General features: G+C 53.1%; 2 protein-coding genes across 3 annotated transcripts in view; one reads left to right on the forward strand and one right to left on the reverse strand.

Moving 5' to 3' along the window:
* Window positions 1-12556, forward strand: part of ATG13 (autophagy related 13) — a 61756-nt gene extending 49200 nt beyond the window's left edge. The window contains exon 18 of the mRNA XM_073808878.1: window positions 6942-12556. Within this exon, the coding sequence (XP_073664979.1) occupies window positions 6942-7061 (120 nt within the window). The 3' untranslated portion in view covers window positions 7062-12556. The remainder of the gene's footprint in view (window positions 1-6941) is intronic.
* ARHGAP1 (Rho GTPase activating protein 1) lies at window positions 1506-15738 on the reverse strand. Of its 2 annotated transcripts, XM_033860608.2 has the most exons (13): window positions 15603-15738; window positions 15285-15380; window positions 13935-13964; window positions 8498-8585; window positions 4309-4440; window positions 3846-3932; window positions 3547-3645; window positions 3071-3178; window positions 2915-2991; window positions 2664-2741; window positions 2151-2279; window positions 1864-1967; window positions 1506-1718 (listed from the first exon to the last, which is right to left on the reverse strand). In XM_033860608.2, the coding sequence occupies exons 1-13, from the start codon at window positions 15733-15735 to the stop codon at window positions 1548-1550; spliced, it is 1332 nt and encodes a 443-aa protein (XP_033716499.1). In that variant the 5' UTR covers window positions 15736-15738; the 3' UTR covers window positions 1506-1547. The 2 variants fall into 2 exon arrangements, with proteins under 2 accessions (XP_033716499.1, XP_073664982.1); XM_073808881.1 differs by lacking the exon at window positions 13935-13964.
* Between the last annotated feature and the right edge of the window lie 14 nt (window positions 15739-15752).

The raw sequence follows: 15752 nt of genomic DNA on the forward strand, positions 1-15752 counted from the left end.
CCCAGTTATGAGCCTCCACGCCCACTTCCTTATCAGCCAGATGGGCAGTTTTCCATCTCCATTTTTATTGAAGTATAAAAAGTGCAAAGGTGAAATACATGATTGGTGCCAAGGAAGTCATTGTGAATGTGCATACTTGATTCACTGTACAAGTCCCCCCACCCCCAGCTAAAGACCAGTTGGGGGTGGATAGGGGAGAGACCAAATAGACCCACGAGGCTCCCCAGTAAATGGGGCTCTGAGCAACACCTGATACAAAGGAAGGCAGGCAGAAATCAGAAGCCTGGGCCTGGCCTGGAGACACAGGGACTGATAGCAGCCACACCAGGCCTTGGGACTCCTGACATGCTAGTGTCCTGGGAAAAGAGCCCAGTGAGGTCAGGCCCAGGCCACACCCGGCTCGCAGATGAGGCAGGACTGGTCAGGGAGGACCGCCACAGTACAGGCTCTGGCCAGGGCTGCAGGAAGGTGGTTCACCAGGAAGGGACAGCTGGAAAGAGGGATATCCATCATCATCAGAGTCCAAGGGGAGGTTGCTAGAACTTACCTGGCAGGGGCCAATCTAATTAGCAAAATCTCTACCCAGCCCCTCCAGGAGTCCAAAACTGGAGGAAGGAGCCACCCCAGATCCTGAGGCACTGAGTCACCCCTGGCCAGAGCAGGGACCGGTGTGACTCCACAACAGACGTGCCTAAGGATCTGTCCAAGTAGGAAGGGAAGGGAGGCAAGGCATGGGGGGTGGAGTGGGCGGGGACTGGTTGTCAGTGGTCTGACCAGACACTAGGAGGCTCTCAGGGGTGAGAGTGGGGTGTCTATTTTGAATGGATGCTGGGACTCAGCCCTGTCATCCAAGCTGCCAGTCCTGGCAGAACCAGGGGGCTAAGACACCCTGGGGGCAGTACCACTTGGGAAAGGCTGACCCAGGATGTGTGGAAGAGAAGGCAGACATAGGACTCCAGGCTGTCATTCGTTAACTGTGTAAATGCCAGAGGCTGAGCCACCAGAGGGGAGGACAGGAACAGGGTGCTTGCAACCAGGCCTTCACCCAGACAGGGAGGAGTCACAGCAGGGCCGGCCCAGGCCAGCTCAGCCTTTCATTCCCCAGCAGTCGGGAAGGGGAGGACCAGCCCCAGCTACCAGCCCAGCCGGCAGTGATTTTGGCATCTCCAGTTGCCAGGGGAAGAGGCAGGAGAAAGCAGGTAAGCAAGCGGTTGCTGGGGCCAGTCCTCCTGCCTGAAGAGCCAAGGCCAGCTCTGCAGAGCCCGGCAGGAGCCAGGGATCCAAAGAGGCAGTGAGAAGTATAAGGCGAAGAAAAACGTCTTGTGGTTACAGCGAGGCCCCTGGGGCCGGTGAGGTGGGCTGGACAGGAGGGGAGGAGGAGCTGTCCAGTTGGCTGGCTCCAGCTTCTGTCTCCAGGGGGCTCACAGCCCCTTTCTGGGCAGGAGCCCTGGGCTCCCGTAAGGCTGAAGCCAAGAGGAAGAGTCCAAACTGGGGCTATCAGAGAAGGGGGCGGGTGGGGCAGGGGCTGGGCTCAGAGCCCCTTGGAGTCAGGGCTGAAACAGCTCCCCTTGATGATCCAGGAGGAACTTGGTGAAGGTATTGATGGGATTAATGGCCTTGAGGGTGATGGCAGCATCCTTGGCCCACAGCAGGTTAGGGCCGAAGACAACAGCCAGGTTAGTGTTGGTCATCTTGTTCTGGTCACAGAGGGCAGAAATCTGTGGAAGGAATCAGGGGGCTGCAGCAGGAAGCCAAAGACGCCGCCTCCCACGCCTGGCAACCACACCCAGGAGCAGCAGCCACGGCAACTCCTCCTCCCTCTCTCCTCCAGGTAAGTGGTAGAGGCCCAGGCTGAGGTCTCACCTGCACCAGGAAGGCAGTGAGGAAACGCAGCACCAGGTAGTTCTCCTCGGGCAGCATCTGGAAGGCCTGCAGCGTGGCCTCCACTCTCTGGCTCTCATCAATGTCTATGAGGAAGGGGGGCCCAGGTCACAGGGGCCCATGGCTGGACTGGTTCGGGAAGCCCTGTCATGAGGCTAGGGGGAAGACCCAACCAGACTTTCCTTGAAGGACAGGCCAAACCCACCTGCTCTGAGTTCAGCTGCAACCCCACCCTGAAGAAGCTGGAGAAGGGGGAGAGGGGCACTCACTGAGGAAGCCCACAACGTGGGAGTAGAGGTCAAAGGTGAGCAGGGGCTCAGGAAGCTCCCGGAGGAAGGTCTTGAGAATGACCGCTGGCAGGTGCAACTCATTGTACTGGTCGAAGTCCACAGGCAGCCCTGGGGGGTGGGGAGGGGAGGAGCTGGGCCGAGCCTGGAGACCAGCAGCCAATCCGGAGGCCAAGCAGGCCCCACAGCCTGACTTCACCCTTGGGCACAAGCCTCCTCCTCCCACTGGGACAGGGGGCACAGGGTCAGGCCATCTGGGGAGTGGGGCCCCCGAGCACACACCACAGTTATTCCTCGCCTCTGAATGACCCTGAACCCAGGCTCCAGAAGACTGACCTATGAGAAAGTAGGCCTGGGACAACCAGGCAGGAGTGAGACCCATGTAATTATACCAAATGCCACAGAAAACTCACACACACACACACACACACACGTGTGCACGCGCATGATCTGTACTGGCCCTCTGGGCTTCGACACATCCCTGGGGCCACTCACCCATGTTGTACTTCTGTTGCACTTCCCGTACAACTTGGGTGTTGGCCGACCTCCGGAAAATCCCCTCAGTGGTGAGAGCTGGGAAACAGTGGGGCCTGGTGAGTCTCAGAGCTCTGGGGCAACGTGCGGACTCCCCACCCATTCTGTGTCTTGGGGTCCCGGTCAGGGTCAGTGTGGGTGCTGGCGCACGTGGGACCTTGCCCAGCCCTGCCCAGCAGCTTCCCGATGGGAGAGGGCTCCCTGGCACTCACCGTGGGCCTGTAGGTAGGCAACGGTCTCCCGCAGCACGAGCGGAATGGGCTCCTGCTCTGGGTTCTTCTCCCGGAGGCTGTGGGCACAACGCAGTGACGGGTCTGCAGTCCTCCTGGTCCCCAGGTGCCAGCCCCGCCCACCTTTCGCATACTCACTGCTGCAAGGAGACCCCGAACTGCTGGTTGGGCAGAGGGGGCCGCGGCGGCATGGGCTTGGGGGCTGTCGCGGGGCTCTTCTGGGTGGATTTGAGGAAGTCATCATACCTGGGGAAGCAGCGGGGAGGGTCAGGGCCCCCACCTGGCTCTGCAGTCACTGTGGCACCTCTTGTTTGTCAGGCACTTACTGTGCTATCTTACGTGGATAACCTCATTCAGTCCTCCCACCCACCCAGCTTTACACAGAAGTGAAGACTTTAAAGAGATTCAGTTACAGAGCTTTTCAGTGACAGATACGGGATCTGGACTTGCTCTGACCCCATGTGCTGCCCCTTACTCATCACATCTGCTTCCCCTGTGTATCCTGGCGCTGTCAAGGCTGCTTCTCCCCTTGGCCGGCACATCCTACCCCCACAAACATGATATATGTGGACAGTGTGCCCGGTGGGCACACACAGCCCCCACCGCGGTCTCACTTGAGCACTTGGCGAGGGATCCCCAGTTGCTCCAGCTTCACATGCTCGCTCAGCTCACTCAGGTAATTCACATAGAAGATCTTCTGCCCAAACTTGAAGCTGCCGATGGAAGAAAGGGTATGGGTCCAGGGTAGGCCCGCTTCAGCAAGCCTCCACTTTCTCCTCAGCAGCCCACCCAGATCAGACTGAGGCCTAGCCCCAAAGTGGTCGGTCCCCAGGATGCTTGGCTTCCTCAGGTATCTGCTTCACAGTTCAAGGGGAAGCACAAGAGACGAGTGCCCCGCCCTGGGCCCACTCACCTAATGATGGGCTTGAAGAGGATGAGCAGGGTCTTGATGAACATGGTGGGGTGCACGATGTACAGAGCCTTGATATTCTTCTTGTACCTGCAGAGGCAGAACGGGGAACTCAGGAGTGGGCATGGTAGGAGAGGCACAGAGCTAAGCTCTTAATGTACAGTTACTGATTTGACGACTCACAGTAAGCCTTCGAGGTAAGTGCCATTGTTGCCCTATTTTACAGATTAGGAAACGGGCTCAGAGAGGTTAAGTAAGATGAAAGGTCACAGAGCGAGTAAGTAGAGAAACTGGGATTGAAGCCCAGGCCATTCCAACTTGAGACTCTTTGTGTTTAGTTTACCCAGGTAGGGGGGACCCGCCTCCCCCGGCATGGAATACGTTCCTGCCCAAGCAGAGGGCAGCCCAGAACCCGGCAGAGCTGCTGGACCCTGGGCCCTGGAGCTCCTCCGAGGCCCTAACCCACTTGCGGTCAAACTCCCGGTAGGCGTCCCGGAGCCAGCTGAGGGAGGGCTTGTTGTCGCTGGTCAGGCCATGGTGCAGGTAGAGCAGCGTGTAGTCGCTCTCCACATACTGGTCCAGGGTGTGCTTCAGGTATCTGTAAGAGATGAGCCCCACTCAGGCCTGCCCTGTATGCAAGTGGGGCCCCATTAAGACAGAACCAGTGCCCCAGGAATCCCCTCCTCCTGCCTCCGCCAGCCCCTCTCCTGCCCTGTCTGTTCTGGCTGCATAATCAGTCACCATGTTGGGGTGGAGGAGGAACGAGGTAGTGGCTGGGCTGCGTGGAGGAATAATAAGAACAACAGCAGCTCTCAGGTTTGAGCACTGACTAGGAGTCAGGAGACCAGGACTCTAACTGGAGCCATCTCACATACCTGCAGTAAAAATGGGAATAACATTTCACTCACAGGATTGCCCTGAGTCAACAGTAATGATGACAGTCACCATTTACCAGTATTAAGCTCTTAGTGTCTACCAAGCACTTTGTATGCAATATCTCATGCCTTCCTCATTATAATGGAGGCCAATACTATCCCCTTCTTACGAGCGAGGGCAGTGAGGCTGAGAGAGGTCAAGTGCTTCTCTGAGGTCACACAGCTTGTGGTGGAGACTGGAGGTGAACTAACTCCAAGTTTCGCCTTGTTGATCATGGGACAGCTCTGCCTTTTACACTCCCAGCGCTGTCTGTAGAACACTGTGCCCACGAAAGGGGATCAGGGTGGTCAGAGGGTCCCCTCCCCTGCTCCAGTCACTGGACGTTCTGTGGACCAAAGACCCACACCTCAAGTTCCCTATGCTCACAACACAATACCTACCACCCAACACAAACACACATACGGGTGTTGGGCCCACCTGAGGTGGAGAAGTATGAATTGAGTGAACATGAATTCCAGAAAGGGAGAGGAGCCCAGTGGAAAACCCTCTTTCTGGTTGGCCAACAGCTCCCAGGCCCCAGCAGGAACACCACTCCAGGCTGGGAGGCTGGGCATGCAGGAATGCTAAGGGCTTCCAAGGGGAGGAGGGAAAGGAGGGGAGGAGGGAAAGGAGGGAAGGAGCCTTTTTATTTTTTTTAATGATTTGGAAAGCTTACAGTTATTAATTAGAAATCTGACGGCTTTTGTTTAAATTTATTTAATTAGTTAATTTATTTTTGGCTGTGTTGGGTCTTCATTTTTGTGCGCTGGCTTTCTCTAGTTGCAGTGAGTGGGGGCTACTCTTCACTGCGGTGTGCGGGCTTCTCATTGCGGTGGCTTTTCTTGTTGCAGAGCATGGGCTCTAGGCGCGCAGGCTTCAGTAGTTGTGGCTCACGGGCTCAGTAGTTGTGGCTCGTGGGCTTCAGCAGTTGTGGCACATGGGCTCAGTAGTTGTGGCTCGCGGGCTCTACAGTGCAGGCTCAGTAGTTGTGGCGCACAGGCTTAGTTGCTCCGCGGCATGTGGGATCTTCCTGGACCAGGGCTCCAACCCGTGCCCCCTGCACTGGCAGGTGGATTCTTAACCACTGAGCCACCAGGGAAGCCCGGGAAGGAGCCTTGGGAAGTGCCCAAGGATGTGACTAAGTGCCCAGACACAACCTGACCTATCCCAGAGAGGCTAACCTAAACATTGGTCCATGGGTGCCAGCACTGGCGGACATGTGAGGTGTCTTATGCTGGATTTATTATCTTGATTCCCATCATTATCACTATACAGTAATTTACCCCTTACACACATTGAGCACTTTGCAGTTTGAAAAGAGCTGTCACATAAAAGGATGGCATTTTGCAACTATAAAATAGCAAAAGTTAGGGACTTCCCTGGTGGTCCAGCAGTTAAGACTCTGCGCTTCCACTGCAGGGGGCATGAGTTCGATCCCTGGTTGGGGAACTAAGATCCCGCATGCCACGCAAAAAATAAATAAAAATAAATAAATAAAATAGCAAAAGTTGTAGTGAAAATACACTCATCCTTTGATGAATGTTATGACCTTTTGGAGGTCAATAAACTGATGTTTATCAGAAGCTATAAAATGTTCATACTCTGACCTGATAAAAATATGTCCAGGAATTTATCCCAAGGAACTAATCAAAGATGAACAGAAATGTTTTTGTAAAAGGCTGTTCATTATAGCCTGTTTTATAATGGGGGGAAAAATGAGCAGCAAAGTAAGTGTCCAAGAACAGAATGTTGGTTAAATAAATTACAGGAGATCTATAAATAGAATACCTCACAGGATGTTTCTGCAGACAGAACCAATCTGTGAAGTTGGATGTGAGAACAGTGGTTACCCTTTGGGGTACTGCCTGGAAGAGCAAAGGGAAGTTTGTAGGTGTGGATGACATGGGTGTATTTCGTTTTTGAAAATTCATCAAGTAGTATACATAATGTGTTCACTTTTCTGGATACACATATGTCAAAATTTTTTGAAAGGATATCCTTGAAGAATGTTTAATGCTCAGAATATAAAAACATTATGTAAGATACAAAACTGACTATAGAGTTCTGTATATGTTATAGAAAAAATGGGAAGTGAATACACTAAAATGTTAACAGTGGTTTTCTCTCTGGGTGGTGGGTTTATGGGAGACTTTATTTATTGCTGTCTGTATTTTTTCTTAATAGCTATCTACATTGTTCTACATTCTTGAAATCTGTGATACTTTACAAATGAATACAATGGCATTTCACAGGGCTCAGGAGAGACCTGACCCCAAGCACACAGCTGGTAAGAGGCAGAGTTGAAGTTTAACTGGTCTTCTGCATCCAAGCTTCAGGTACTTTCTATTTCAACCCCCCAGATCTGGCAGGACAGCTGGGAAAAGCCAAGTCTGAGATAATCTGACTGAAAACAAGATGACAGGACTGATGCATGATGAAAGCACCTCCCTGCCCGGCCAGGTGGTGGCGGGGAGATCCCGCTGGGAAGGAGTGGAGGATGGACAGGATGGGTGACAGAGGGCTTCCCGAAGGCAGACGAAGCCCCAGAGTGGAGGCTGCCTTGCTCAGCACGCTCTCTCCTGAAAGCTGGGTGCTTTCCCATCCACCTCCTCTGACCTCCTCCCACTCAGCCCATAATCTGGCCAGGAGTCTGTCACCTGCCTTGTCAAATACTGTGACAATAAACCCAGAAAGGGGGACAGGTGACTCAGCCACCCTCAGGCTGGGCTTCTTGGTCTGTTCCTGGCTGGGCCACGTGACGGGCCTGGAGCAGGCTCTGCCTGCCTGGACGGTGGAGGAGCAGTGGGAGGAGGGCTCAGGAGACCAGAGAGAAAGCATTCGCACAAAGCTGGAGAGACTCGGGCCTGGCCCTGGCTCACAGGACTGCACGGGCTCTGCAGTCAGGCCCTCCCCTTCTGTTGCTGTAGCCCCGGACTGTCCCCAACCCCACAACAGCCCCTCCACACACACAACCATTCAGGATCCCAAAGAGCTGGTAAGGGCGGGGCAGACATTTGCAATTGCAGGAAGTGCTTTAAAGTGTCAGGAAAGGAGTGCAAGATGGAAACTGTACACACACTGAGGAGCCTCAGGAGGAAGTCAGTTATGGCTCTGCCTCCAGGGATCCCGCACCTGCTGTGGACCCAGCACTGGCCTAGTGGTGGCTCAACGATGAACACTTATCAGAACACAGCCTGTCAAACTCCTGCTTTCAATCAGCCTTTGGACTTGCATCAGATTTCTAGACCAAACAGAGCTATTACCTGTATTTAGCTATTAGAACCTGGATAGGTACAGAAGTTGCTGGCACCAGATTTGGCACAAAATAACACTAATTATTCATGTAAATGATGAACAACTGCAACTGCCTCAGAAGTGCACCATATCGTTATCATAATCAGTCCTCACATTTGGATGGTATTTTACTTTTCAAAGCATTTTCAAATGCAGTATCTCACTCCTATGAGGAACAAGGGCTGTATTATTATTCCCCAAGAAGAGTGAAGAAAAAGAGGCTTAAAGAGATGAACACACTTTCCAAGGTCACACAGATGGTTTCCAGGACTAGAAACCAGATCTAACACCTAGCCCAGTGCTCCCAATATCCCTCAGGAGAAGAGGGGAGGCCTTGAGGGAGGTGGCTTGGTACCCCCGGGGCAGGAAGGGACAGTAAGGAAAATGGCTCCAGGCCGTAGTGGGGATCTGAGCACGGGTTCCATCACTTCCCCATGGGTACTCACCCCAGGAGCTTGCTATGGTCCAGCTGGTGGCTCGGGGGCATTCGGCAGGCACTAAACACAATGATCTTCCGCCCATACTTGTCATCTCCTAGGTGTGGAGAAAGGTGGAGCACAGTGGGTGAACAATAAGCCAAGAGAAGTCAGGTGAGGATCTGAAAGGGGCCAGGCCTGGAGACTGTACCATTTAGCGTTGGGGCCAGAGTGGCCCATGCGGACAGACCTCTGGGCAGGTGCCTGCACTCAAGGGTGTGTCACTGAAGAAAGAGGGACAGGTGGTCTCAGGGCTACAGAGCTGGGGCACAAAAAAAATAACATGACTTCTTAAAAAGTCATGCCTGGTGGAAACAACCCAAATGTCCATCAATGGATGGGCAGATGAAGAAAATGTGGTGTATCCATGCAATGGACTACTGGCTATAAAAAGGAATGGAGTACTGATACACGCTACATTGTGAATGAACCTTGAAAACATGATGCTAAGTGAAAGAAGCTGGACATAAAAGGCTACATATTGTTTGGTTCCATTTATATGAGCTATATAGGTAAATCTGTAACAACAGAAAGCAAATTAGTGGTTATAGGTGCTGGGAGGAAGGGAGAATAGGGATTGATGCTTATGGTTATGGGGGTTGGTATGGGTGAAACTATGGATGAAATGGATGAAATGATGGAACTAGATAGAGGTGGTGGTTGTTCAACATTGTGAATGTACTAAATACCACCAAAGTATACACTTTAAAATGGTTAATTTTTTTCTTTTTTTTGGCTGCGTTGGGTCTTTGTTGCTGTGCATGGGCTTTCTCTGGTTGCGGTGAGCGGGGGCTACTCTTCGTTGCGGTGTGCGGGCTTCTTATTGTGGTGGCTTCTCTTGTTGCGGAGCATGGGCTCTAGGCGCGTGGGCTTCAGTAGTTGCGGCACGCAGGCTCAGTAGTTGTGGCTCGCAGGCTCTAGAGCACAGGCTCAGTAGTTGTGGCACACGGGCTTAGTTGCTCCGTGGCATGTGGGATCTTCCCAGGCCAGGGCTTGAACCCGTGTCCCCTGCATTGGCAGGCGGATTCTTAACCACTGCGCCACCAGGGAAGCCCCTAAAATGGTTAATTTTATGTTATATAAATTTCACCATAACTAAGAAAACAAAAAAAGTCACAGCCACCAAAGCAACTGTTACCTTGCCGTACATCATATTAAAACTCCACACCTATTCCAGAAGCATCTCCTCTGAGCAGCCTGTATTTGAAAAACTTCTTGAAGCTACCTTCTCAGAAAGCCTGAGGCCAGTGAGGAAATCAGTCTGATTACTTAACAGTCATGTCTTGTTTTTGACTACTAACAACACTTTCTGATTTTACTGCCAGAATTATTTGCCACAGTTGATTGACCTCTGGACATTTCTAAAAATCATTCCTTTCTCATTAAGGATATTCTAAAAAACATGGAGTAGAGAGGAGTTTGTAACACTTTGGGAAGGTGCTCATTTGAGTGTAACCACTGAGGGATGTCTGTCCAAAACTAGTCACTATTTCATGGTCTGACCATCTGGCTTTGTCATGAAGCTGGGGAGCTCCTGAGACATATGCCACAGCCTCCCAAGGTGAGATGCTCTTCCAGGGTCAGTGTGAACCAGGGACTCTAAGCACAGCTCGATGGGGACAAGGCCTGGTCCCCACTCCCCCATGTCCCAGGGCCCTTCCCTTTATCTTTACCCTCACACCTCTCCAGAGTCATTCTTGCCTAATCCCCACTGCTTCAGAGGCAAATAAAAAGACCACTTACACAGCCCACACAGTCTGTCCTTCTTCTACCTCTGAGGATTCAGGGATTCCCCAACAACTTGCTGAGTGTCTTCTCCATGTTAAATAAACCATGATCTTGATGATACTTCTTGGTCAGTGAGTGACTTAACCCAGGACTCAGGGCTTTTCCAAAGTGGTTGCCAAGGCTCTGACCCTTTTCTCAAGGGCTGGGGCAAGACTCATTGGAGGGGCTGAGGAAGGCTTCTGGAATGTGGGCAGCATGGCCCCAGTCCCTGCTGGTGGCCCAGCCTGGTGCTCTGGCCTGAGCTATTGCCTCACTCCCAGCAGTCTCCCACTGTGTCCAGCCTCTGGATCAACCCCTCCAGTGATTCCATCTCCACCCAGAACACTGCCTAGTCTCTGCTGGCCCTAGCCAAAGGTCCTAGTCAGGACCCTCCAAGAATTTCCTGGGTCAGGGTCTGAGGCCTGGCCCACCAAGCCCAGAGAGAGGCTCCGTTCTCCTTTCTGAACTGCCCCAGCTTCTAGCCTTGGAGAATTAGAAACATCTACCTGCCCTTGACTCTCCTGCCTTGACTTCTTTCTTCCTGAACCCCACCCCAAGCTGTATAAAAGCCCCTTAGAAAGGCTCACAGGACTTTGAGGCTTGGCCCCACCAACCCCCTCTGCAGGCTCACACCATGCACACCTTCGGCCCAGTCCGCAGCAGGTGGCTTTAGCCTCTGTCTCTCATGCCAGACAGACTTCCTCTAGGCAATTCTGCTCCCCTCCTCTAGGCTAACTCCTTTGAATCCTTAAGACTCATCCCAGGCATAATCTCCCAGAAGCCTGTGTCCCCTCCTCCTCCCCGCAGGCAGGTTAGCTGTCCCGTTTCATAGCTCCCAGCATGAACCATCACCCGTCTCTGTCACAACACTGACTCTCCTGTATAACTATTTATGTGTCTGTCTCCTCTAGTGGCTGTGAGCAGCTCAAAGACAGGGACTGTCTTGTCCATCTTTAAATGTCCAGATGGTCCAAAGCCCAGCAATGTGGCAGGTATTCAATAAACGCTGGTAGCCTGTCACAGGTCGGCATTACACGGTATGCACGGTTCTATTTCTGAGTTTGCTCACCATGTTATCTGGGATATGAGACTGCTTTGGACAGTTTCCCAAAGCCTGGGGCAGAATTTCTCCAGACTTAACAAGCAGAGAACCCTCTGCAGGTATGTCTGAGGAGGAGACGGTGCAGCTCCATCCAGCAGCAGGTCTATTTTGAAAGACCAGGTGTCACCTGTTCCCCTCCACACCCTGGACCAGATCCTGAGGCGCTGGGTTCCTTCCAGGCCAGTTGGGGGTGGCTCTGCGGCCTGCTCTGATTCACTTCCCATAGGCTTTGACAGGAGAAAGAGCAGACTGGCAGTGGGCAGGGATGAAGGGTTAGACTGCCCAGCCCACCCTCGTGGACAATCTGGAGCTTCAGAAACCCCTGGGCCTTCTATTATGAGCCTGTGGGGCGGAGGGACATCATCTGTCTACTCCCCTCTAAGCAGAGGAAACGCCCAGGGCATAGTGGAAAACACTGGGAGGAGCATGGAGGATTCTAAAAGATTCTCTTCATCACTGCCCTCCAACAGTAAGGCAGCCCTCATTGGCCGGCAGATTTGAGGACTTAGGCAGAGCAGAAAGTCTGAGCTCACAAGGCTCTGGTATTTAAAGAGCTGGTAACTGGTTAAGCAAGCAACTGAGGTGAGAGGCCAGAGGCCTGTAGTTCCACCGCTCAGCTGCCCCAGCAACTTGTAAACAGGAAATTGGGTTCTCAACCAGGTTTCCATCAATGGGCATCCACCAATGTCATGATGTTATATAAAAAATATTACAAGCACGTGCACGTGTTTTCTGGGGAAGAGGTCCACACCTTTCATATTTTCAAGGAGGACTCCTGACCAGTTTCAAGAACTGCTTCCCTGGACTGTATGCTCCTTGAAGGAGGGAATGTGCATTGTTCCTCAATGAATCCTCAATGCTGGGGACTTCCCTGGTGGTCCAGTGGTTAAGAATCCACCTTCCAACGCAGGGGATGCGGGTTCGATCCCTGGTCGGGGAACTAAGATCCCACATGCCACTGGGCAACTAAGCCCACGCGCCACAACTACTGAGCTCGCGCACCTCAACTAGAGAGCCTGCATGCCACAAACTACACAGCCCACATGCTCTGCAGCCCATGCGCCACAACTAGAGAGAAGCCCACGTGCCTCAATGAAAGATCCCGCGTGCTTCAACTAAGACCTGACACAGGCATAAATAAATATTAAAAAAAAAAAAAATCCTCAGTGCTGAGTACTGGACTTGTTCCCAGAGTAGGTGTTTTATAAATGCATGCCAAGTAAAGTCAGGATGGGGATGGGGGACAAAGGAGGGGGCTCAGAGAGGGACTGGATGGCAAGACTCCCAGACTAGCAAAGAACGAGACATGGGCAACCCCAGGGCTTAGTCCGTCCTCTCCTCCCTGGAGTGGAGTCCCATTGCCCAAGTCCTTGAGTGGCTCGGGCATTTGCCAGCAGGCAGGGTAACGGCTCCTACAAGAAGCATGTGTATAAAGGCCTGGGAGTCCCCTCCTCATCTCAGAAGATTCAAACAGATTTACCCTGGAAAAAGAAGGGAAAGAAGGAGCTGGCAGCACTGGTGGCTCCAGAGCACTGAGGGAGAGGGCTCAAAAAGGAGGCACAGCATTTGTTGAAAGCACCAGGAAAAGACCAGCCGCCAGAGAATGAAACCTCTGCATTCCCAAGATACGGATCAGGAACTTCCCAGGGGAACCTGGGTATTAATCAGCAACAGAGCAGCTCCTCCAGCAGGCGTTCTGGGACCCGCCAGACCAGCACACTCCCGTGACCTGAGAGCAGGCCAACCAAGGAGATGGGAGGTGGGGGGCTGGGGCACATTGGTTAAAATGTGAAATTGTCAGGAATAGTGCAAGCCAGCTGACATCATCGTTGGTAGCTAGAAATCTGCTATTTGTAGTTAGAAATTGCACGTGTTACAAATAATACAAATAATAGCCTTTTCTTTTTTTTCTTTCTGGAGGGCAGACTATTAAACCTTTACCAGTACACCACTGGAAAGAACCCATGTGGACCAGTCAGGTTTGACCGTGGAGCATGACAGCTACTGCCAGCAAGGGAGAACAGAGGCTACAGAGGAGTTGGGGACATAACACATCCTCCCTTCTAACGTGGGCTCTTTCTCTGGTTTCCAAGGCCAGGAAACTGGCCTCCCAGGAAGTCACCATAGCCTCATCAAACAACTCTTGCTCTGGCAGTGCCAATCCAAACTCTTCTCAGCAGTCAGAGAGGCACACACATGGGGGACACCCCACCAGAGGGGCCCTGAGCCAGCACTCGAGCCTGGCCATTGCTTACAGCCAGCCCCATGACCCCCATGGACAAGACCCCCCCCTCCCCTGGAGCTCCTTCCCCTTTGGGCTCTGGATGTGTGGGCTCCCCACACAGTCCCCACCCTGTCAAACCTCCCATAAATCCCCTGCTATTTCCAGCTCCCAAGTACCACCAGCTCCCAGCTCCCAGCTCCCTGGAGTGGGGCTGCAATTAAGCTGGATCCACCTGGCCTCCACCAAGAGCCCTTCTTGATCCACAGCCCAGAGAGGCCAAGCACAGAGAGCCAGGAACACACCTACACACCTACCTGGCTGGGCCCCCTCAGGCTCATCGCACCCTGGAGAGACAGAAACATATTGCAGCTCTGCTTGCAGGGGTCACCTGGTGGGGATGGGGGCAGTCTTCCCTGCTCTGCCTTGTGACTTGGCCACATAGCCAGGAGGATGTCAGCAGAGAGACTCCTTCACATCAGACATGCCTATGCCCCAGTCAGGTCCATCTCTAGGAGTGAGGCAAGTTCTGAGCCTTCAGGTGACTCTCCTGTACTCAGGGCAGGACCAGGCCAAAAAAGAACTCTCAGCCTTGCTTCTGTAGGGGTGACAGAGGCCATAGCCAAGTCCTCCAATCCAGACCAGGGCAGGCATCAGGAACACAGATGCCAAGGAAACACCTTGACATTAGGAACAACCCTCTCAGCTGCCCCATCCCTCCCTGAGCCCAGCATTCAGGAGAGACGGAGCTCCCTGCTGCTTCCCTATGGCCGAATGCCTCCAGGGCCCCCTCAGCCAGCACCACTCAGGGTTCCAGGGGCCACAAGCTACGTGGCTCCCCTTGCCCACCCCAATGCCTCAGGGCCGTGCTGCCATCCTTGCTTACAGCTGAAGAAGAGACAAAGGATCCTACAATTCCAATTTCTTCGTCTAGCACTAGGACCCTATAGGCAGAAACCAGGTTATCAACATCTCTGCTACCTCCCTTGCTCCTGGAGGCTTCTGGGTCCTGCATTATGAACAGGAGGGCGGGAGCTCACTGAGGCCAAGACCCAAGGGGGGGCTCTGCGCTCATTTGTAGCAGGGTAGCACATCTGTGGGGAACCTGATGCTCCAGGAGTCATGTGCCTCCTAACTTCTGGAAGGAGGCTCTGCCATTCCAGACTTCCTTGGAGGTACGGTTTCCCCGGAGGGACTGGCACCTCCCTGCTCCCCAATAACTGATGGGGAAGAAAAGCTGACCTGAGGGCAAAGGGAAGGGAGATGAATGAACACTTATTGAGGGCCAACTACGTTCTGGCTGTGGGCTAGGTCCTGATATACGTTCACCATTGTCATCCTCTCAGCAGCCCTGTGAGGAAGGAATGAGCTCAGACTGCAGAGCTGGAAATCAAACCCAGGGCTTTCACAGTGCCTCCCACATGCCATCTGCCAGTGGAGATGCTGAGGTCACAGGTCAGGTTGTGGTTGCAGGTGAACAGACCAAGTGGCCATCACAATCAAGTCTGTATTTTTAATGAATGACACATGGAGCCTCAATAGCCCCAGAGTCAGGGGTCAGAGCGGCCCCTCCCCTGCAGCCCCTTCCCCTAAGGCAGGAGGGCCTGGCTTCCTTAAGCCAGGGATGCAGACTATGAGGGAAAAGGTGCAAGGCTAGGTGTGCTCACCTGCCACCTCCACAATCTGGTGCCGGGCAATGTCGTAGTAAGGGTCATCCCACTTCAGGTGTGTGACAGGTTCCGGGGAGCTGCTTTTGGAGTCATCTGAGGAACACAGCAAAGTCAGGGGATCATCTGGGGGTCTGGCACAATTTTCTCCCTGAGATTCGTGCTCTTTGGCCCTCCCCCCAGTAAGGCTTGTGCTCCCAGCCCCACCCTGGGGCTGGTCTGTTTGCCCACATCCTGTCCTCCTGGGGTCTTCCTTCCACAGGAAGGGGGTCTTCCCTTCTCAGGCGCTTATGGCTGCTGAGATCCAGCCGTACCCACCTGACTTGGGAAAGTCGGGCATTTCGTCTGAGGGCCAGTTCTTCTCATCAATGGAGGCTAGCTTCAGCTGGTTCAGAGCCTGGCTGGCGTCATCCAAAGTCAGGTCGTCGTGCAGCTCTGAGAGTGGGTCCATGGCCGAGCCTCTGCCCC

This window comes from Tursiops truncatus, chromosome 8 (genome assembly GCF_011762595.2).
Source record: "Tursiops truncatus isolate mTurTru1 chromosome 8, mTurTru1.mat.Y, whole genome shotgun sequence".
In the NCBI taxonomy this organism is placed as follows: domain Eukaryota; kingdom Metazoa; phylum Chordata; class Mammalia; order Artiodactyla; family Delphinidae; genus Tursiops; species Tursiops truncatus.

What these genes read in the sequence shown, in the direction of transcription:
- ARHGAP1 (XM_033860608.2), bottom strand. Translation starts at nt 15,735, where the DNA reads ATGGACCCACTCTCAGAGCTGCACGACGACCTGACTTTGGATGACGCC. An exon ending in TACCGGGAGTTTGACCGCAA is followed by an intron (nt 3,933 to 4,308) that starts GTGGGTTAGGGC and finishes CTGCCTCTGCAG; the next exon opens with GTACAAGAAGAATATCAAGG. An exon ending in CCACGTTGTGGGCTTCCTCA is followed by an intron (nt 1,968 to 2,150) that starts GTGAGTGCCCCT and finishes CCTTCCTCATAG; the next exon opens with ACATTGATGAGAGCCAGAGA.